This window comes from Gigantopelta aegis, chromosome 2 (genome assembly GCF_016097555.1).
Source record: "Gigantopelta aegis isolate Gae_Host chromosome 2, Gae_host_genome, whole genome shotgun sequence".
Taxonomy (NCBI): Eukaryota; Metazoa; Mollusca; class Gastropoda; order Neomphalida; family Peltospiridae; genus Gigantopelta; species Gigantopelta aegis.
Genome location: NC_054700.1, coordinates 10,303,637 through 10,327,133, shown reverse-complemented (window position 1 = coordinate 10,327,133; position 23,497 = coordinate 10,303,637). Strand labels below are relative to the sequence as shown.

General features: G+C 39.7%; 2 protein-coding genes across 2 annotated transcripts; both read left to right on the top strand.

The window, feature by feature from the left end:
- Positions 1 to 384: 384 nt before the first annotated feature.
- Positions 385 to 1,503, top strand: LOC121380186 (alpha-(1,3)-fucosyltransferase C-like). The gene has a single exon (XM_041508997.1). The coding sequence runs from the start codon at positions 385 to 387 to the stop codon at positions 1,501 to 1,503; it is 1,119 nt and encodes a 372-aa protein (XP_041364931.1).
- Positions 1,504 to 5,400: 3,897 nt separating this feature from the next.
- On the top strand, positions 5,401 to 18,240 carry LOC121381053 (alpha-(1,3)-fucosyltransferase C-like). Its single transcript, XM_041510138.1, has 2 exons — positions 5,401 to 5,678; positions 16,993 to 18,240. Exons 1-2 carry the CDS (start codon positions 5,659 to 5,661, stop codon positions 18,209 to 18,211), a joined length of 1,239 nt encoding a protein of 412 aa, XP_041366072.1. The 5' UTR covers positions 5,401 to 5,658; the 3' UTR covers positions 18,212 to 18,240.
- The last annotated feature ends 5,257 nt before the right edge of the window (positions 18,241 to 23,497 follow it).

Below are 23,497 nucleotides of genomic sequence, written 5' to 3'. Positions count from 1 at the left end.
CTGGGATGGTGCATATAAAAGACCCCTTGCTACTAATGCGGGTTTCCTCTCAAAGACTATATGTCGAACTGACCAAATGTTTGACATCTAATAGCCTATAATTAATAAATCAATGTGCTCTAGTGGTGTCGTTAAACAACAATTTTTAACAAATCCATATTATTGTATCTGGTTCATTAACTATGTTTTCATATGTATATCTGATCCAAGCACAGAACACATGACGACGGTTACCATCTCTGAAAAAAAAAAGGCATTATATGAAATACATCTTCTAAGCACTTCCATTTATTTTGCAGGTATTGTAAACAGCTTGGCTACAAAAAATGTCTTATGAGTCTCGTGTGTATTGGTTTCGCCACTTCAATCTTGTGGATGTTTATCATGGGAAGTGGTTTCAACTTGAACCTGGAAATGCTGAAAAACACAATTCAAAGGAGTCCCATCGAACTTTCGATTAGAAAAGGAAATAATCATTCATCGGTTATTGCTAACAATACAGAGGGAGAGAGCACCACGCCTAAAGAGACGTCTGCTAGAAAACATAATACTTCTGCAAAAGTTGTAAAATTAATCTTATTAAAAAACAGCCCAACATGGGGTCTACATTCGATTGTAGTCAGACAACTTTCTTTATGTTCTGCTAAGTGCACACTCGTGAAGTCTGGCAATAACCTCAGCGCTTTTGATGCTATTATATTCAACGCAGTGGGTTATCCAGAAAACCTTCCACCTAGAAAGGTCCCAGGACAAGTGTGGATTTATTTCACACTAGAATCTCCATACCACAGCGATGACTATAAGTTTAACAGGCCGGAATGGAGAAACAAGTTCAACTGGACTATGACATATAGAGCAGATTCTAACATATGGTATCCGTATGGACGTATACGTAAAAGAGAAAAACCTACACAGTTAGATTTTCAAGGAGTAACGAAAACCAAAACCAAACTGGCAGCGTGGTTTGTCAGTCATTGCAGAACGCCAGGCGAACGTCATAAATACGTCCAGAAGATGAAGAAGACGATTTCAGTTGACATTTTCGGAGGTTGTGGAGATAAAAAATGTCCTTCCAATAATGGCACCTTCTGCGGCCAGATGCTTTCTCTGGACTATAAATTCTATTTGGCATTTGAAAACAGTCTGTGCTATGACTATTTGACAGAAAAGGTATTTCAATACATCACACAACAAATTGTCCTTGTGGTAAGAGGAGGTGCAAATTACAGTAACTTTTTACCTCCCAATTCGTTCATCAACACAGCAGATTTCAAGAGTCCCAAGCTCCTTGCTGAATATCTTCTCTACCTGGACAAAAACCACACGGCGTATGTGGAATATTTCAAGTGGAGAAATCATTACTATGTGGGTACAAATGAGTCGCCTGGTTGTCAACTTTGTAAAAAATTGTCAAATGCTACAGCCTATGCCAATGTCTATAAGGACATTTACTCTTGGTGGCATAAAGATACCTGCAAGCAACCACAGGATTTGAGTTCTTAAAACAAGATACATTCTAGGCCGAGTACTCCGCCGTTCGAGAGCTAGACGGACGTTTGGACGGTTATATAGAGAATAACTAGTTAATGATGTCGGATATCTGCTTTATCCTGTCAAGGTTTCTCATTCGGTCTGAACAGGATAAAGCAGATATCCGACGTCATTAACTAGTTATTATTTTTATCCCGCAGACCATACAAATTAAGGGGAAAAGCTATTATTTCTCTTATTTCATCCACATTGTACGATGACCTAGAGGTCAAAGGAGCGATTTTCTTATGTAGGCTTTGCGTGTGACGTCAAAAGTCATGTCAGAATATGACTTTGTTTTACCCGTCATCATATTCTGTCAGTGGTTGCAGGATAAATGGAGGATTCGTTACGAGTGTTTTTTAATATGGAATATATCAAGCAAGTCTATGTTAATCAGTATTTGTCGAGACTCTGCCGAGACAACTAATGATTAAATCACATTTTAATTAAATTTTTAGTAAATCACAGTACTAAAGTCTGTCATTGGTAAGTATGACGTCATCACGATTAGCACAAATTAGTTTGATGTCCCGCATTTTAACTAAATCTTTGACAACTTTAAGCTCGGGTATACAGGTCTTGTTGGCTTGTAAGCAAATGACCCATCCACAGCAACACATTATATAGACACCTTGCACATTTGCATACCATTATTAACCGGGTTAATACACTAAAATTATCACATTGGTTTATGACATGGATATTATGGGTAAGTTATAGGATAAAACATTTTAACACATTTCCGTGAATAAGCAGTAATTATATAAGTGTATCTTTTCATCCAGACTGTATTATTAAATATTAAGAGTCAGGTTTCGAAATGTACCTATATATGGACATTTGAAGATCTGGTGTTTAAACAGAGTTTAAATTCTGATACTTTTTACTTTTAATATAAGAATGTTTATGGATGAATATTTATATTTTTTGTGACGTTGTGTAATTTATTACCCATATGGGCTATGAGATGCGGGTGAATATATTTTCTATCTTTCTCTAATAAATTAATAAATTAATAAATAAATTAATTAATTAATATAAAACATTAATCACCGGCCTCGGTGGTATAGTGGTTAAGCCATGGGACATGAAGCTGGGCAGGTCCTGGGTTAGCCTCTTGGTATCCAGGGCCGTACCTTCGGGGGCGGGGTGGGGGGGGGGGCAGTTGCCCCGTTGAGAATTCAGAAGATAGCATACACATCTCAGGGTTTAATTTGTATAGTGTTTCATTTGTTTATAAAAACTAGTGCTCCCCCCTAGTATTTTGATCAGGGTACAGCCCTAGTATCCGCTCCCACGAATTTCAGAGCAAACGTTTACTACACCGGCATTTCTCTTAACTAACAACAAACCCCAGTATGCTGAACAGGAAGCCCAGATACCTGAATGAAGTGTGTGCCCAGGACTGCGTGCTTTAACCATAAATTGGATACAATAAACGAAAATAAGTATAAATGAATGTTCGTTTTGGATGTTGTTGTGTTGTGGGTTGTGGGTTTGTTGTTGTTGTTGTTGTTTTTGTTTGTTTTTTTGTTTTTTTTTGTGTTTTTTTATCTGACCAGCAGTGGTAAATTGCGGTAAATTGATATAATTTTGACCTCATCTTGTAATTGGTCATGATCCAAATAACTGACATCGATCCCCGTCGGTGGGCCCATTGGGCTATTTCTCGTTCCAGCCAGTGCACAACGACTACTATATCATAGGCGGTGGTATGTGCTATCCTGTCTCGGACAATATATGGTATGGTGCATAAAAGATCCCTTGCTATTAGTGGAAACAATGTAGCGGGTTTCTTCTCTGAAATTATATGTAAAAATTACCAAATGTTTGACATCCAATAGCCGACGATTAATAAATCAATGTGCTCTACTTGTGTCGTTAAACAAACTTCTTGATCCAAATATAAGTGCAATAACTCTGTCTCCAATGTGATCTAAAATGTGTAAGAGTTATTCCTCTTGAAGTAATTTAAGCGAAACTAATTTAAAAAAGAAAAATAAATTGTATAGGAGGATGGGACGGACTACAGCAGACCATTTTGTCTACATTTTCCTGAACACCTATGCGACACCCCTCCCCCCGCCTACGCCCCTGATATACTGACTGCGTATTTTATTAACTTAATCCCACCCCATCCCGTTTGTTGCAAACGACGGTGAATTGACATTGTCACTGAATTACAAGCCTACTTCATTCTTGACCTGTTATTTTCTTATTTCATTACACAATAGATAATAAAGGGAGATTTCTGAGTTTTCTGCAAGTTTTCGATTAACACACTTTTTGACGACTGTAATTACATAAAATAAAATACATAACACACTAGTGGCTGTATATTAAACGTGTTTCTGATCGTTCTAATATTTGTACTAGGTTAAATTTCATTTTATTTCCTAAAAAAAAATTTTTTTGTACGTACCAAATTATTTGAAGACAAAATTCAGCCTGGGCTTCTTACAAATATTAACACGACCAGAAACACAATGAATATACAGACACTGATATTCTAAACAAGAAAATATATTTAATATGTAAGTTTAAACGTAAAAATATTTGATTAGTCGGAAACATCTTACAATGCAGCAAACTCGAGAATGTCCCTTTAACAATTATTGTTTCGACAAACGACATGTTCTGGGGTTATGGTGTGTCTGTAGTGTCATAAATGTAATACAAACCAGGGCCCGATTTCACAAAACATCGTAACCCTAATTTTACACGTAAACGTAAATCTACGACTAAACCACAATTCTTATTACTATCATACTGAGATAGTACAACAAATATAGTTAGAAATACATATTTTTCATTTTCTTTTGTTCTTAAAATGCTCCATTTTGTGCTATCCTGTCTGTGGGATGGTGCATATAAAAGACCCCTTGCTACCTATGTCAAAATAGCCGATGATTAAACAAATCAATGTACTCTAATCGTGTCGTTAAACAAAAGAACCTTTATTGTGCTGGGTGTCGTTAAACATTCATTCATTCATCTTTTTTTTTTATTCCGTTAGTTCCACCATCCACCACCACCACCACCACCATCATACACCACCATCCACCACCACCACCACCATCCACCACCATCACCACCACCACCACCATCCACTACCACCACTACCACCACCACCATCATCACCACCATCCCCACCACCACCACCACCACCATCATCCACCACCATCCACCACCACCTTCCACCACCATCCACCACCACCATCCACCACCACCACCACCATCACCATCCACCACCACCATCCACCACCACCACCATCACCACCATCACCACCATCCACCACCACCATCCACCACCACCACCACCACCACCACCTTAAAACGTTCTTCATGGATCCGGGTGGCAGGACGTAACCCAGTGGTAAAGCGCTTGCTTGATGCGCGGACGGTCTGTGATGGATCCCCGTCGGTGGACTCATTGGGCAATTTTTCGCTCCATCCAGTGCACCACGACTGGTATATCAAACGCCGTGGTATGTGCTATGTCTATGGGATGATGCATATAAAAGATCCCTTGCTGCAAATCGAAAAGAGTAGCCCATGAAGTGGCGACAGCGGGTTTCCTCCCTCGATATATGTGTGGTCTTTAACCATATGTCCGACGCCATATTATCTTAAATAAAATGTGTTGAGTCCGTCGTTAAATAAATCATGTCTTTCCTTCATTCGTTTTCTTCTTTTTTTTTAAATTCCGTTAGTTCTCCCATCAACCACCACCACCCCATTAAAAAAAGTTCTTCATGGTTCCGCCCCTGTCGCACCGCCCGTCAAATATGATCTTTTGTGGAACAGCCCTTAGATTCGTGTTGACGATCGTGTCGGGACCAGTCATATCAGTGAGTGTCGTCTGTTGACGTAGATAAAATCACACTGCGCAAACTTTTGAGTCTTCAGTCAGGCGTGATAATACGCGTAGCCTTCATGTACCCGATTTGAACAGTCCGTGAGAGAGAGAGAGAGAGAGAAGAAAAAAATCCTTTGTTGTCAGTTATTTGCTAGACCTGTAGGCTACATATGTTCCAAATGTCCGTGTTACGGGTTTGATCACTTATTAAGAATTGGCCTTTCGACGCTTTACTTCAAACAGTGAAGACTAGCACCATCGGAAATATGTGGATCGATGTTCCCAAGTAAGTATGTTTGTTTATTTCTTTGTTTGTTCACCTCGCTGACTACCTGGCTGTCAGTGCTCCCTGACAGTGTGTGCGATCCCGCCTTCTCCATACCCCTCCCTCCACTCCCTTTTTCTGTCAGGGACGAATATATATATATATATATATATATATATATATATATATATATATATATATATATAATATATATATAGACACAGTGTGTGTAGCGGCGGCGGCGGTTCCATCTGCGTCGTCGCCCCCTCCATTTACTCAGCGGAAGGAGACCAGCTCGCCACAGGCGGACAAGTCGACGGACACGACCAGCGGGACACTGGATACTGCCATGTACCAGTCACCAACGCTACGGCCCACTTCTACTCCCAAGGCGACTCCGGTGAAGCGGTTAACTTTACCTACCGCGCTCGGCAGTGGATACAGTTGTTCCCGCGGCTGCTAAGCGGAAAGCCGTCACACCACCAGACGACCAGCCTGCCAAGTCGAAGCCGCCTGCTCCAACAATCCCCCCGCCTGCTGCAGAGGAGGACGTAGACCCGTGGGAGTTGGCCTTGGGGAAACTCAAGAGGCAATTTCGGGACTACGTCCAAGGGGATACAACAGACACGAAGAAGTTGAGAGGCCGGTACAGCAACCAGAAGTGGAAGCCACTGCCGGATGGGACTCACTACGAGCTGCATACCCTGAAGTTCAACGACGCGACGGGACTTATCGTGACACACCGACGAAAGCAGATCTTCAGACAAGCGATTCTTCTACACCAGATGGAAAACCCAACTATCCACCGACTCGTCAAGTCGTGTATAGCTTTAACGGTTGACTTTCATCTCCCTCCTCCTATTTGTCTGTATGTCCGTCTGTCTGTCCCAGATACACTTTTCAGGATGTTTGTTTTTTCCACCATGCTTTGAGATATTGAGCTGAAATGTCGTGTATAGCTTTAACGTTGGACTTTCATGGCGATTTACCCATTTGTGACATAGTCATGGCCCTTGAACTTCGGAGATATGAAAACTCGCTTTCCGAACTATTTTTTTATTCATTTATTCATTTTATTTATTTTTATTTTTATTATTATTTTTTTTTTTATTATTATTATTTTTTTTTTGTAAAGCCTGAAGATATTGAGATGCATTTTGTATATAGATTTATTTAACGATCTTTGCGATATACCCATTTTTGACAGAGTTGTGGCTCCTAGGAGATAGGAGAATTTGTTGGGCTCGGTAGAGGACATGTATTGCTTTAACAAGGTTCTCATAGTGTTTGTTCTGAAATGGTTTGATAGTATTAAAAATAGGTAAGGAACCTTTGTGTAATGGCGTCTGAGCACATTTTACACACGTTTACAGGCCCGTGTACAGGGAAGTTTGCAGGGGTGGGTTGGGGTGGAGGATCAAGACCGTGGTGAGGGAAGTTTATAAGGGGACCCTCCAAACCCTCCCCTGCACATGTACATGGTTTATTATTATTTAATCAATAATAATCGATCACTTCTGACTGTATCTAAAGAACAAGACCAACACAGAACAGCGTGCGATCGTTTAATCCATATTAAGATAAATGTCACCTTGGTTAATGTCACGGAGTTTCCAACACCGTTACCAGCAAGTGCTCCATCACTCAATTCACCGGCAAACAAATAGCAGAAACCCGCAACGGGGTTTAACAATACTTCTCCAAATATTCACACCCATACATATAGATCTCCCTGTATCGGGTAGCTTTCTTCCCGAGTGACTAGCTGGCTCTAGGGGTACACACACACACACTCACACACAACACAACACACAGAGAGAGAGAGAGAGAGAGAGAGAGAGAGAGAGAGAGGAGAGAGAGAGAGAGAGAGAGAGAGAGAGAGAGAGAGAGGTGTTATTACCAGAGTGTTTTTTGGTATCATCAATATCATGTATTAGGAATAAAAATTGTATTATTCGAGCATCGGGCGAGTATAATACATTATTTTTATTCCTAATATATGCTATTGACGATACCGAAACACACGAGGGTAATAATCTCTTTATCATATAATCTCAAGCTTAATACAACGTGTGTTTGTAAACTGTACACGCAACTTTAATTCAAGGCCGCCATTACTAGGTATTCAAATGACGTAAGAATATATATATATATATATATATATATAATATATATATATATATATATATATATATATATATATATGAAGCCGATTCATGCTGATTTTGACTACAATTCGGGAGCAACCGTGTCAGGGTAGGATCGGGGCTACCCGTGGACCATTCGGTCCAAAAATCGTGTATATATGTGACTGGGGCTTTAGGCCTAATAAAGCACAGCCATAACAGTTGTTCTCTAATGTAGGTGACACTCATAACAAATGAACCACTGGTATTTGCCCGGTATAATACTTATTAATAAGAAAACAAACAACAAGCATTAGTAAAATGGCAATAATAAGTAACTATTTAACTGAAACAAAAAACATTGAAATTAAAATTAAAATCAAAGCGTATCACCGGTCATTTACAATGTGGCTATGGGTCACGGAAACGGTACTCGTTGTGATCAAGTGACAGTATTAAAATTATTAGTGCAAAATAAGCGATTTATGGGTACGTTTCATTGAGCAAATTAAATTTTAATTTAAAGGGACATTCCTGAGTTTGCTGCAATTTTTAAGATGTTATCGACTAAAACACTTTTTAACGATTGTAATTGCATATCAAACATATTTTTCTGCATAAAATATTAGTAGCTGTATATTACTTGTTCCTGACCGTTCTAATATTTGTACTAGGTTAAAAGAGCTGGGCAAAAGAGCTGGACAACAGGGGTTATCCTTTTCAGTGTATGTTGCCCCCAGGCAGGCAAAGGTGCATTAAAACAAAATCCATGGAACTATTGATATTAATAAAAGTGCTATAGCAACTAACGTTATGTAAAAACATGTAGCGAAATAACTGTGATCTGTGGCCAGACTAGCCCGAGTACTCTGACTGTAAGAGAGCTAGACGGACATTTGGACATATACATAATAATATATCAAAATGTCCGTCTAGCTCTCTTACAGTCAGAGTACTCGGGCTATGATAAGACATAACATAATTATTACACTGTATCGCCCTATCCCCGACGATGGGCCCATTGGACTCTTTGTTTTCGTTCCAGCCAGTGCATGAAGTTTTGTACTGGGATGTATGCGGCCATTGGAACGCTGGAACGCTTCTCGTTTCGACAGCCTGCACCACCAGGTTGGATTCTTTTTTAGCGAGATTCCTTGCCTCCACGTCATTTCTCCGTCTGACTGTCGACTTGGTTGTTTTCGTGACTCGTATGACGGCCATTCTGCAGAACGCCACGGTTGTTCGCGTTTAGTCTCTACATGTCCGAGCCTGTCCTAGCAGCACTGGAAGATTGACCGCCCCACTCTAAGAAGAAATAGGAAGCGGGGTCGGCCCCTACTACTCTTTTTCTAGACTTTACCTTGCTTTATAGTGATACCATCTCGTATCCTCCGGAGTCGGGCCCGTCCGCACCACTATACCAAACCATGACGACTGGACTATACCCTAGTCTGATACTCTCTCTCGTTCAGACGGATCCGGCTTCTCAAGATCTGTATTTCAGCACAGCACTACACCTTCAACGTCTATCGACTGTCAATCTAGGGGTTTTCTTGACGGGATGCAGCCCATCTCGGCCCTTTAAGCTGTGCACCCAAACGGCCGTAACGAGGCCACTCGCGTGGACATATCGATCGGACTTTAAACTTTTAGATCTGCGTTCAAAATTTTATGTCAAAATTACTTCTTTATTTTTAAATATTATTAAATAGTCCGATCCTCTCTTCTTTCTCTTATTTAATTTTGGACTGTCCTTCTAAAATGCTCCAAATTATATAAATATTCGGCCAAGCAGTCAATTCTTTTTTATTTTTGGCTTGTAACCTTTTTATTTTTTTATTTATTCTATTAACTTTTTTACTAATTGATATTTTCAAAATTCTGCCCATTTTCACCACAGACCCCCCCCCCCCACCCCCCTCCATCCCGAGTCAGGCCACCGATCTTATCGGAGGTCGGACTCGGGATGGGCGTGTTCGAAACCCTAGTGGTATATGGGCACGTTAAACTAGTTATCATCATCACCAGCCAGTGCACCACGACTGGTATATCAAAGACCGTGGCATCAATGAATGAATGAATGAATGTTTAATGACACCCCAGCACGAAAAATACTTCGGCTACTGGATATCAAACTATGGAAAATTCAAAACATGAAAGACCGTGGTATGTTCTGCCCTAGCTGTGAGATGGTGTGTATGAAATATCTCTTGCTACTAATAGAAACATGCAGCGGGTCAGGACCCATATTCACAAAATATCGTAAGCCTAGTTTTACACGTAAACGTAAATCTACGACTGAAGAGCTATTCACAAAACAACGAAAACGTAAGTTACGTTTAAAGTTGGACGTAAATATAAGAGTGCCTCAGGTTGCAACTAACGCTGCACGTAAGTTGTGTACATATACTCTTCAAAAGAAGAAACGCAAAACCACATTGTCGTAACATTTGGAGAATTGATTTAATTATTGAATGATGAGTCCGATAATTACCAAATGTTGCAGGATTGTTCACAATTCACTCTAGTCCATTGTGAGTAAGTGATAGGACACACCACCAAGGTCAAGGTCATCTGGAGTCAATACCGGGTGTGGCCTCCGCGTGTGTTGACAACTGCCTGGCACCGCCTGCCCATTGAAGCAACCAGAGTACGGATGACGTCCCGGGGGATGGTGGCCCACTCGGCCTGCAAGGCTGCTGCCAGCTCGGGCAGGGTCTGGGGCTGTGGTTGTCGCTGTCGGAGGCGTCGGTCCAACTCGTCCCATAGATGCTCAATTGGGTTCAAATCCGGTGATATCGATGGCCAAGGAAGGACATTAATGTTGTTGTTCTGTAGGAAAGCCGTTGTGAGACGTGCTGTGTGAGGCCTGGCGTTGTCATGTTGGAACACTGCGTTGGCGTTGGCCATAACTGGAACGATGTGTGGCCGGAAGTTCTGGTCAATGTAGCCCTGTGCATTCAGGTTGCCCTGCACGTGGACCAGGTCAGTTCTGCCAGTGTGTGAGATGGCTGCCCACACCATGACACTACCCCCGCCGAATCTGTCCACTTCCTGCACGCAGTTTGCCGCATAACGTTCACCACGACGCCTATACACGCGACATCTTCCATCATGACGTCGGAGCAGAAATCGGGACTCGTCACTGAACCACACCTGTCTCCATCGCAGTTGAGGCCATTGTCGATGAATCTGGCACCACTGCAGTCGGAGTCGACGGTGTTGTGGTGTTAAGATGACACCTCGAATTGGACGTCTAGCACGAATTCCTACCTCACGTAGGCGGTTCCGTACGGTCTGGTCGGATATCCTGCGCAAACCTGGTATTGCTGCGGCTGTGGAGGTGGCAGTAGTCAATCGTTCCCGAAGGTGGCGTACCCGGATGTAGCGGTCCTGCCCGGGGGTAGTGACCCGTGGTCGACCGGATCTAGGGAGGTCACGTGTTGATCCATGTTGCTGGTAACGGTCCCACAGTCTGGAGATGGTGCTTGGGGACACATGGAATGCCATGGCAACGGCCGTTCTGGATTCGCCTGCGTCTAGTCGGCCGATGGCATTGTTTCTCTGCGGTTCACTGAGACGTGGCATGTCCTGGATTGTCAACTGTCGGCCAGATACAGAGGCCAGGCAAGCGAACACCCTGCACTTTTATACTGTCGGTGTTCATGTTGCACGTGCAGACAACGCACGTGCAGTGGTGACATGGTTTGCACGTGGCTGCGTTTTTGCGAATATTCACATTTTGGAACTTTATTGTACAGTAGCTGCGTTTTATCGAATGTAACCGTGGGAATGTGTTTGGGACATGCAATGACCTTATATTCACAAAGCATGAACCGGTAGGAGTTATAACCCGGAGTTATAACCCATTTGTACCCTTTTGCGTTTCTTTTTTTGAAGAGTAATATAATAAATCAAGCACGATCGCCGTTATTTACTATTATTTACGGAAACTAGCAGTATTTCCAATAAATGAAGCAATTTGCGATGGCGAACGCCCACGGATTGAACATATTTTTGTTCGTGATCGAACGGATGTTTTTGACTCGGCCAATTTCTCCTGAGTTATCTTTTCCTTTTTAAGAAATGTCCTCAAGTTCGTACCAAAACGCGGATCCCCACCAATACCAAAATGCCATGGTTCACTGTTCGCAATGTTATTGTTAGCAGACGACAAACAATGATGAGTATTGCGCATTTGTTATTTACCCGGTAGCCATCGTTTCTAATGTGTTTTTATTAATTACTCCAGTGAGAATGTTAAATCGTAGATTTACGTCCAACTAAGTTACGTTTACATTTACGACCATCTTTGAGAATAAGGTGCTTCTTGCACGTAAACGTAAATCTACGGCAGACGTAAGTGCTGGTCGTAGACGTACATTTACACCTTTTTGTGAATATGGGTCCTGCTCTCTACGACTATGTCAGAATCACAATGTATCCAACAGTCGATGATTAATCAATCAGTGTGTTATAGTGATGTCGTTAAATCAAACAAACTCTTCTGTAGCGGCTCAGCCACCCTCCTCTCACAGTTGTGGAACAGCCCTTACGTTCATGTTGACAGAACGTGTCAGAACGTAACTTATATATTCTCATCTTTTATCTACTGACCCGAATTGAGCGTCTTTATATACAAAGCAGGGTCACAGTCAACTGTAGCATGACGGGGTGGGTTTTTCTTTTTTTTTTCTTTCTTCCTTCTTTAGAAAACTAAAGGTGGGCTTAGGTCACCCCTACTCCATCAGTGTATTGGGTCCATTGGGCTATTTCTCGTTCCAGTCAGGGCACCACGACTGGCTTAAGCGTACGAGACAGGTGGACGGGGAGTGGGGGCACTGTATCCTAGATCTGGAGCAAAACCTCAAATTCGGGCGAACATTATACAGATATTCGGACAAAATGTGCTAACCTGATACCTTTTTACCATATATTTCCATCATTCTACCCTCAATATTAGTTGTAATCCATGTTAAAAAAAGAAAAGAAAAAGATCCCTTTCTACTAATGAAAATAAATGCACGGTCTCGTACAGTTCGTTATCCTGTACAGGCTGTCAGAAACGACATACATTTGTCGACATTGTTTGTCATCTAATAGCGAAAAAAAGAAGACGAAATAGGTGAAATTGGATGTAAACTTCATACCTGCCATACGTTTCGCTAACGATCGCGAACTATTTGATTGGTTTCCGACGTGGCCCTTTGGTTTAACGTGAAGCGCATAAACCAGTCTAGCGGACGTTTTTCTGCTCGGTCTGGCTGAACGCAACCCTGGATTGTGAGATATGGGTGGCAGTAGTTACAGGACTTATTTAAAAGAAAGATGGCGGCCTATTTTGATTATTTACTCAATTTGATCACATATACTGAAACACCCTACACAATACCGCCAACCCATTTCTCCTAGAGATCACATTACCATCACCACTGAGTTTCCAGCAACAGGTTGTTACGACCAGAATTACCTATCAGACATTTCATCCGCTTTATTATGATTTATTTTCACTGTAGGAACATTTCCACAACCAAATCATACAAATAAACGGGGCGGGAAGTAGCTCAGTGGTACAGCGTGATCGATCTAGGATCGCTTCTCGTCGGTGGACCCATTGGGCTATTTCTCGTTCTAGCCAGTGCTCCACAACTGATGTAACAAAGGCCGTGGTATGTACTTTCCTGTCTGTGGGATGGTGCATATAAAAGATCCCTTGCTGCTAATCGAAAAGAGTAGCCCATGAAGTGGCGACAGCGGGTTTCTTCTCTCAATGTCTGTGTGTGATCCTCAACCATATGTCCGACTCCATATAACCGTAAATAAAATGTGTTGAGTGCGTCGTTAAATAAAACATTTCCTTCCTTCACACAAATAAACATTAATTTGTAACTTACGTTTCGTTCTGTATCTCGTACAGTTCGTTATCTCGGAAACGACAGGCTCTCGGAAACGGCATACATTTGTCGACATTGTATGTGCTTCTTGTTCTTTAGAATTTTGTACCATCTGTGACATGTTTCCTAATTCACAGGTTGCAATAAGTTAGTCATCGGACGGTCTTTGTTCGCCATGGTTCCCGTAATTTAGTGGTAAAGCGCTCGTCTGATGCGCTGTCGATCTGGGATCGATCCCCGTTGGTGGCCCATTGGGCTATTCTCGTTCCAGCCAGTGCACCACGAATGGTATATCAAAGGCCGTGGTATGTGGTATACTTTCTGTGGGATGGTGCATACAAAATACCCTTGCTACTAATTGAAAAATGGAGCGGGGTTTCCGCTTTAAAGGGACATTCCTGAGTTTGCTGCACTTTTTAACAAATACGTTTTAACGATTGTAATTGCATATCAAATACATTTTCCTGTATAAAATATTAGTGGCTGTATATTAAACGTGTTTCTGATCGTTCTAATATTTGTACTAGGTTAAATTTCATTTTATTTAAAAAAAATAGCTTTTTTTCGTACGTACGAAATTATTCAGTTTGGGCTTCTTACAAATATTAAGAGGACCAGAAACACACTGAATATACAGACACTGATATTCTAAACAAGAAAATATTTTTAATATGTAAGTTTAATCGTAGAAAATATTTCATTAGTCGGAAACCTCTATCAATGCATCAAACTCAGGAATGTCCGTTTAAGACTATATGTCAAAATTACCAAATGTTTGACACCCAATAGCCTATGATTAATAAATCGACGTGCTCTGGTGGTGTCGTTTAACAAAACAAACCTTAACTGTGTTCGTCATTTAAAGATTCCAAATACGATACTGTACAACTTCCAGCATTATCACCCTGAGTATTGTGGTAAAATATCCAATCGTCCCCCCCCCCCCCCCCCCACACACACACATTTTGGTTAGGACTAGAGTTATATATACATATATGTAGGGTTACTTTTAGGGTTAGGGTTACCTTTGGGTTAGAGTAGGCTAGGTTCCCTCTTTATACTTATATCAATATAATGGGGGTGGGTTAGGGTTACCTTTGGGTTAGAGTGGGCTAGGTTCCCTCTTTATACTTATATCAATATAATGGGGGTGGGTTAGGGTTACCTTTGGGTTAGAGTGGGCTAGGTTCCCTCTTTATACTTATATCAATATAATGGGGGTGGGTTAGGGTTACCTTTGGGTTAGAGTGGGCTAGGTTCCCTCTTTATACTTATATCAATATAATGGGGGTGGGTTAGGGTTACCTTTGGGTTAGAGTGAGCTAGGTTCCCTCTTTATACTTATATCAATATAATGGGGGTGGGTTAGGGTTACCTTTGGGTTAGAGTGAGCTAGGTTCCCTCTTTATACTTATATCAATATAATGGGGGTGGTTTAGGGTTACCTTTGGGTTAGAGTGGGCTAGGTTCCCTCTTTATACTTATATCAATATAATGGAGGTGGGGGTGAGGAGGGTGACAGGCGGACGTCTTCCACAATTGGATATGAATATCTTCGGCTATTTTAATTCTTTTTTTTTTTCTCCAATATATCGTTCTAATAAATCGTGTTTCATGAACAAAATGGCAACAATAAAGTAATAAAAGTTGAATTTAAATTTGGACGAAAAATGGCATTGGAAATGCACTATAGTTTTTGGTCATTACCAGGTATCTATTTTTGTCCCAATATTAACTGCCGTTGCAAAATTTCTGAATTTCAACGTCTGTTATATCGACAGCTTCAAACATACATTGTCTGTGTCCTTTAAGCATCGATCTGGCGCTTAACCCCCCCCCCCCCCCCCCCAGCAACACGGTCAGAGATTGGTCATGAGAGATGGGGCGGAACCTAGCCCAGTGGTAAAGCGTTCGCTTGATGCGTGGTCGGTCTAGGATCGATCCCCGCCGGTGGGCTCATTGGACTATTTCTCGTTCCAGCTAGTGAACAAATATATAACTATATGAAAGGCCGTGGTATGAGATATCCTGTCTATGGGATGGTGCATATAAAAGATCCCTTGCTACTGATGGAAAAATGTAGCGACTCTCCTCTAAGACTCCTTCCAGACAGTGCACCACGACTGGTATGTCAAAGACCGTGGTATGTGTTATCCTGTCTATGGGATGGTGCATATAAAAGATCCCTTGCTGCATTAGAAACAAAACGAACTTTTAACTAACTTTAGGCCATGCGACAAAGTCAGAGATAGGCCAAGCCCAGACCACACCAGTGTTTGTCACTGTTTGACGCGGAAAGTAAAATAATGACATTGTGTAAAACTGATCAATGAAGCATAATTTTAGTAGCCATAGTGTTTATTTCGTACAAATGTTTATTAAATACATGTTACAATTATGTTTAATTTGGTAAATGAAAGCTTATTTCGCTCTAAAATAGTACTGAATCAATAGATATACAAGCCCATAGTCGCATCTAGAATAGTAGCATAACGGTTCTCGAACATATTTCATATATTTATTTGGGTAGAAGAACACTTAAATTGTTTCATTTTAATGGATATTTACTATTACGTTTTAGGGATTACAGTAACGTTTTAGGAATTCACGTTATTTGTTGAAGATACTACACGCACGCACACATGTACGTACGTGCGTACATATATACACACACATACAGAGACACGCACACAGGCAGAGAGAGAGAGAGAGAGAGAGAGAGAGAGAGAGAGAGAGAGAGAGAGAGACAGAGAGAGACAGACAGACAGACAGACAGACAGACAGACAGGTGTCATAGGTTCGAGTCCCAGCAACGGCATGGGACAATTTGTGAGGCCAGAAAGGATTTAATTATCCCCTGCGCCAATGCGTTAATATCTATGTATGTAACAGTCAACCTCGACATACATATAATATATAGATATTCATACATCAATACATAATAGCCAGTGCCAGGTCTACCCACTGTTTCATGCACGTAAGCGGGATCGACCGCGTAGATTGTAGGCCCCATGCATATGGTTGAGTTAAAGAACTTCCTTTTTATGGAAGCTTCGATAGCTCAGAGCGTATCGTTGTTAGTCTTGCAATTTGCGGGCGAATCGGTGCCACAGGTTCGAGTCCCAGCAACGGCATGAGACAAGTTGTGAGGTCAGAAAGGATTTAATTATCCCCCGCGCCAGTGCTTTAATATCTATGTATGTAACAGTCAACCTCGACATACATACAATATATAGATATTCATACATCAATACATACATACATACATATGAATAGTCTTTTCTAAAAGTATTTTTCTTTCTTTCTTTTTTTCAGCTTCTGTCAAGAAAGCAGGTCCAAGCAAACTCTTGTGATTATAATTTGTCTCGGCTTCGTATCGTCCGTTTGGTGGATGTCCTCGACGGTAAATATATCAAATGTAATGCAAGGATTTGTCCAAACCACCTGGCAACGGTCCAACAATATTTTAGCCACAAAATCAGAATCTTTCCTAGTCACTGTTAACTATACTGACAAAAGTCTATTCAAACGGCCACCTTTGAACAAAGGACCAAGAGTCAGAAAACTAATTTTACTGAAAAACAACCCATCGTGGCCTTGGTACCCGATGGCGGTAAAACAACTTGAATCATGTTCAGCCAATTGCTCCATCGTAACCTCTGGCAACAACCTGAGCGCTTTTGATGCCGTTATATTCTACGCAGTGGGTCATAAAGAAGCGGTTCCACCCAGAAAGACTTCAGGCCAAGTGTGGATTTATTTTATAAAAGAGTGTCCACACTACAGTGCGGACTCTAACTTTAACAAGCCAGAATGGAGAAACAAGATCAATTGGACCATGACGTACAGATCAGACTCTGACATCAGGTATCCGTATGGACGTATATATAAAAGAGAAAAACCAAGACAGTTTGATTTTTTAGGATTAGCGAGAAACAAAACGAAACTGGCAGCGTGGTTTGTGAGCAACTGCAGGACGCCAAGCCAACGCGAGCGATACGTCCAGGAGATGAAGAAGACGATGGTGGTGAACGTTTACGGGGATTGTGGCGATACAAAATGTGGTGTTAGAAATAGTGATGACGGCTGTAAAAAGATGCTGTCACGGGAATACAAATTCTATCTATCATTTGAAAACAGTTTGTGTCATGACTACATTACGGAAAAGGCCTTTCTTTACATGGGGGCAGACATTGTGCCCGTGGTAAGAGGAGGTGCGAATTACAGTAAATTTTTACCTCCCAATTCGTTCATCAATACAGCGGATTTCAAGAGTCCCAAGCACCTTGCTGAATATCTTCTCTACCTGGACAAAAATCACACGGCTTATGTAGAATATTTCCAGTGGAAGAATCATTACTATTCGAAAAGAACTAGGATTGGTGTTTGTGAACTGTGCCAAAAGTTGTTCAATGCTACAAGGTACGCCAATCTTTACGAGGATGTTTATTCTTGGTGGCATAAAGGTACTTGCTTCTCTCCAAAAGATTTGGATTCAGAAACAAAATCAGGAAACAAGAAGATGAAAGTGTAATTAAATTTGTATTAAAAGTATATCAGCTGGTTTGTTTGTTGTTATCTGTGTTGTCTAAAACACGTTTACTTGGTTTATTTGTTTGTTTGTTTGTTTGTTTTTATTTATTTGTGTTCTCTAAAACACTTTCACGTTGTTTGTTTGTTTGCTTGTTATTGTTGATGTCTAAATCGCTGTTATGTCGTTTCTTTTGTTTATTTGTTGTTATTGTTGTCTGAAACATGTTTACCTGATGGAGGTTTGTTTGTTGTTGATGGTGATGGTGATTATTTATTTATTTATTTATTAAATTCATTTGTGAATCTTCAATTGCCAACCTGACTTACACAAATGTATTAAAACTGTTTGATACTGGAGGAGGTATTAAACATTGTGTGTCTGTGTTTTGTAATGATATTAAAGCTGGTGTTATATAGTTAAAGGAAATGTGTCGGCATCTTGTTCTGTAAGCCACGATTGCTGGCAAGGAAATCCATTATTGTCCTGTGTATTCCTTCTCAGTGCTGAAATTATAAAAATACAATTTTGTTTATAAAATTAAAGTTATTTCAATATACGATAAAGAATATCTTATTGCACAGTATGCATATGATACAGATGTCATACTCGATGACAGCAGAACATTTGTTAAGTTAACAAAAACGAAAATTAAAAAAGATGAGACAAATACACATTTAGACGACTCTCCAATTCATAGGCGTACGGGCTCCCATTTGTAGGGGCAGGAGGGAGGGGGAGGGGCAGGAACATTTTGTTCGAATTAAAGAAAAAAAACCCAAATATGAATGACAACATTTATTCATATTAGCATTAAATTACAGCCAAACATCTATGAAAGGTTGTAAACGAATCACTACATATTTGAACATGGACCATAACTAACATTGTGGCTAAAATGACGGAAAAAAGACCAGGGTGAAAAGATTTCAGGCCATCTCATTTTACCCGAATGTCTCTATTGTTGTTTGCACGAATTTGAGGATTTGTTTCAACTGCCCCTATCTCCACGCCACTAACCCGTCCTGTACGCTTATACTCTCCAATTCAAAGAAAACTTTACTCTGTGGCGAAATGGTCGACATTTTATTATTATTATTACTACTAACCTCTTCTAAATTGCCAATTACTGCTATATGAAAGTGGCAACATATTTTTCTTCACATCTTTGTTGGTCCATGGGCGGGACGTAGCACAGTGGTTAAAGTGCTCGCTTGATGCACGGTCGGTTTGTGATTGATTCGCGTCGGTGGAACCATTGAGCTATTTCTCGTTCCGGCCAGTGCACCACGATTGGTATATTAAAGGCCGTGGTACGCGCTGTCCTGTTTGTGATATGGTGCATGTAAAAGATCCCTTGCTACTGATAGAAAATACAGCGGCTTTCCTCTCTGAGACTATATGTCATAATGACCGAATGCTTGACATTCAATAGCCGATGATTAATAATTCAATGTGTTCTAGTGGTGTCGTTAAACAAAACAAACTTTAACTAAAAATCGGTTCAGGACTTGCACCATTCTATTAGTATCAAACATTACAATAAATGTGTGTATGTCAGGTTGGCAACTGAATATTAACAGAGCCACTTGTTGAAGACTTGCACCATGCTATTAGTATCAAACATTTTAATAAATATGTGTCTGTCAGGTTGGCAACTGAATATTAACAGATTCTCTTGTTCGAGACTTTTATTTAACGACGCGCTCAAAATCACGGTTTATAGCGCCGGGTATTTAGTCATGGACCACAGACAGTTATTAGAGAGAACCCGCTGTCGCCACTCCACGAGCTACTCGTTTCGATTAATTCGCAACAAGGGATATTGTATCCCACATACAGGATAGTTCATTCCACGACCTTTGTTACACCAGATGGTAACATTGGTAGAAAAGAGAAATAGCCCACTTTTTGAGCCAATTTACTCATTCTTATTGTCTAGAAATTCCACCATACAAACTAAGTGAAACATTATACCCTGCTTCACCAATGTCGTCTGTTACAGAATTGACAATCAAAGATATATATATATATATATATATACATACATACATATATATATATATATATATATATATATATATATATATATATATATATATATATATATATATATATATATATATATATATATTATATAGATAGATAGATAGATAGATAGATACAGACACACACACACACACACACGCACACATGCATATGGTATTGTCCCCAGAAAATAGAATGGCAGTGTCAGGCAAACACAATCAAAGACTTTGTCATGTCTTTGAAACATTGCATCTGTTTGTAATTCCTTAGGGGACAAACCTTTTCCAATGACGTGCATCCTGGAAATTGTGTCATATCGTAACATAGCATGGATATATAAAATATTCCTACACACTGTGCCATCAAATTCGTCCTTTGTTTGATTTATGTTTCACTTCTTTTACCACACCTGCTGTATTACGTTTTACCTCAACCCTTATATATATTATTTTCTTACACACTCGTTGGTGAGAACATCATGCGTTATTGTTGATAATACATGGGTTTACACACGTACGTGTGTTAACAATTTCAACACATACGAATGGCTGCTCCTAGGTGAAGACCGGGTCACAGTGATATGCATCCAATGCAAAACAATACGGTGTAAATAGATTTACACTGTGACGTATAGTTAACCTGACAATCATGTGTCTGTGACGTATAGTTAACCTGGCAATGTGTCTGTGACGTATAGTTAACCTGACAATCATGTGTCTGTGACGTATAGTTAACCTGACAATCATGTGTCTGTGACGCGTAAGTTAGCTACAAGTGCAACGGCTGTAAATAACTTAGTCAAAAAAGATGTTAAAATTTGCTTAAAACCTGTTAGGATAGAATAATACATTCGTGTCCGTTAGATACCATTTATCTCACAATCCGTTGTTTAAAAACGTACCAAACTCGCTTTCGCTCGATAGATACATTTTAAAACAACTCGTGAAATAAATGGTATCTAGCGGCCACTCCTGTATTATTCTCATAATTCTCTATATAACTCTTTATGTTGGAGTAGTAACATACAAGAAGAATCGAGTCTTTGTCTTCGCTGTTCAAGAATTCAGCCATGTATCATATTACCTATATTTCACATAAAACATATCTCAACCAACTTCAAAGACAATCATCAATATTAAGAATACTATTATTGGGTTCGTCATCGTGTATCTCAATTGATTTCCACCACAAGGGTTGGTCAAGTGTGTGGACGGAGGTCCTCTCCATATTGCTTTGCTTGATCGCTGACAAAGCACAATGGTGAGTAGAAATATGATTCATTGCTTGAATTTATATCAACCATCGACTTAAAGGGACAGACCCTAGTTTTTAAACACTAAGGCATATGTTTCAACTAGACCCTAATTTCAACCCGTAACAAATGAACACTAAGTTTATTTAATTTACAAACATTTAACAAATGCGGATACAACAGAGTGAAACAAGAGTCTGTGACGTTGAAATACCCTTAAAAATAGACAAAAACGCGACTCCATAATCATTACTTCTCAGACGATGATACGGAGTCATTGACAAAGCCAGAAAGGAGAGAAGAGTCTGGAGGTGTTTCCACCTATCAAGAATGCCTCAGCTACATTTGAAAATAGCTAAGTTCTATACATGCTTTCTAAGCATTCAATAATTTGACAGTGGTCTACCTCCTGCTTAAGGAGTTTGGAAAAATAATTTGAATATAGCAAAACAAGGCAGATATGTATTCCAGAATACACATGCACTGCAGTCCAGTGCTGCTATCTAGCAATCATAATATGAAACTGGTTAGTTATATGACAATTGTTCATGTTGAATGATACGTTTAATCATAGAAACCAAATACATACCATTTTAATTGCTGCTAGAATAACAATGGTATTGTCTTTAATTAAATAATGACATTATATCTTAAATATTGATATTGAACCACTACCCCAAAAATAAATAATAGTAATAAATAATAATAATAATAATAATAATAATAATAATTTTCCTTAATGTGTGTCAAATGACTTTAAATTATCTTAACATAATGGGGTACCTACCCTCTCTGTTAACATTACCCTATATAGTATTAAGCATGTGTCCCCATTTCTAACAAAACGTGCCTGAAATTGTTTTTGGCCAGTCGTTTAGAAAGAAAGATGGGATCTGTTTAAATTCCCAATAATATTATATAGAGCATATTTGATTTCATTCTACACCAAAACCAAAGATTAAACAAAACATATATGAATTTATATTTCATATTTTCATTCATTCATAAATATCTTTGGAACAAATAGTTAACTAAAATATATAATTTGATTTTATTCAGGTTGAGGATCGAAGTGAGTAGTTTCTTTGTCTTTGGGTAGCGGCTGACAGAGGAAACAATATTGACATACAATTAAAAACATGCACATTCCCAGCTAATGCACATTCCCAGCTAATGCACATGACTGCTATTCCAAAAAGAAGAAGAAGTTTGCTAGAGCACATTGATTTATTAATACTCGACTATTGGATGTCAAACATATGGTAATTTTGACAATCATAGAGAGGAAACCCGCTACATTTTTTTTAGTAGTAGCCAGGGATCTTTTATATGCACCATACCACAGCATTTAATATACCAGTCGTGGTACACTGGCTGGAACGAGAAATAATCCAATGGGCCCACCGACGGGGATCAATCCCGGACCGACCGCGCATACCCTCACCAAAAACTATACTCTGTACAAACCTCAGTAAGCATGGGTACCCAAAATGTGGACGTAACCTTTTCCTAAACATGTCCCCCTTTCGTTAAATTATGGATCTACTCTTGAAATTTCAATCAGGAAGCACCCCTACTAGATGTTTAATGGATATATCTATAAACCAAAGTAATAATATGAACATTATTGATCAATATTATTGGAAAGAATTAAACGAAACCAATGACCTGCGTCATTTACAACATATTATATATTCAGAAACAATGACCTTCATTTGACCTTGAAAATGTAGATCAAATTTACCAATTATGAAAATCCAGCAAATCAAAATGGAAAGTTTGGATATTAAGTTTCATAATTTTTAATATTTTTTTAAAGAGTTTCATCTCGTGTGTAACTGAAATATGGTGTCTATCCTGTGAACTGAGTTTTGGAGTAGCAGACGATTAAACAAAATTTGTCTTTGACGTACCATTAAAAGTATGCAAATTCCCAATTAACGTAGAGGTTTAGGCAAGTAAGAGTTGCGGATCTGAAATCTACACATATTTCTACATAACAATCAATG

Bases quoted from the DNA above. Each gene is read 5' to 3' on its own strand.
- LOC121380186 (XM_041508997.1), top strand. From the start codon at position 385: ATGGGAAGTGGTTTCAACTTGAACCTGGAAATGCTGAAAAACACAATT.
- LOC121381053 (XM_041510138.1), top strand. From the start codon at position 5,659: ATGTGGATCGATGTTCCCAA. The intron at 5,679-16,992 runs GTAAGTATGTTT...TCTTTTTTTCAG, and splicing joins ATGTGGATCGATGTTCCCAA to CTTCTGTCAAGAAAGCAGGT.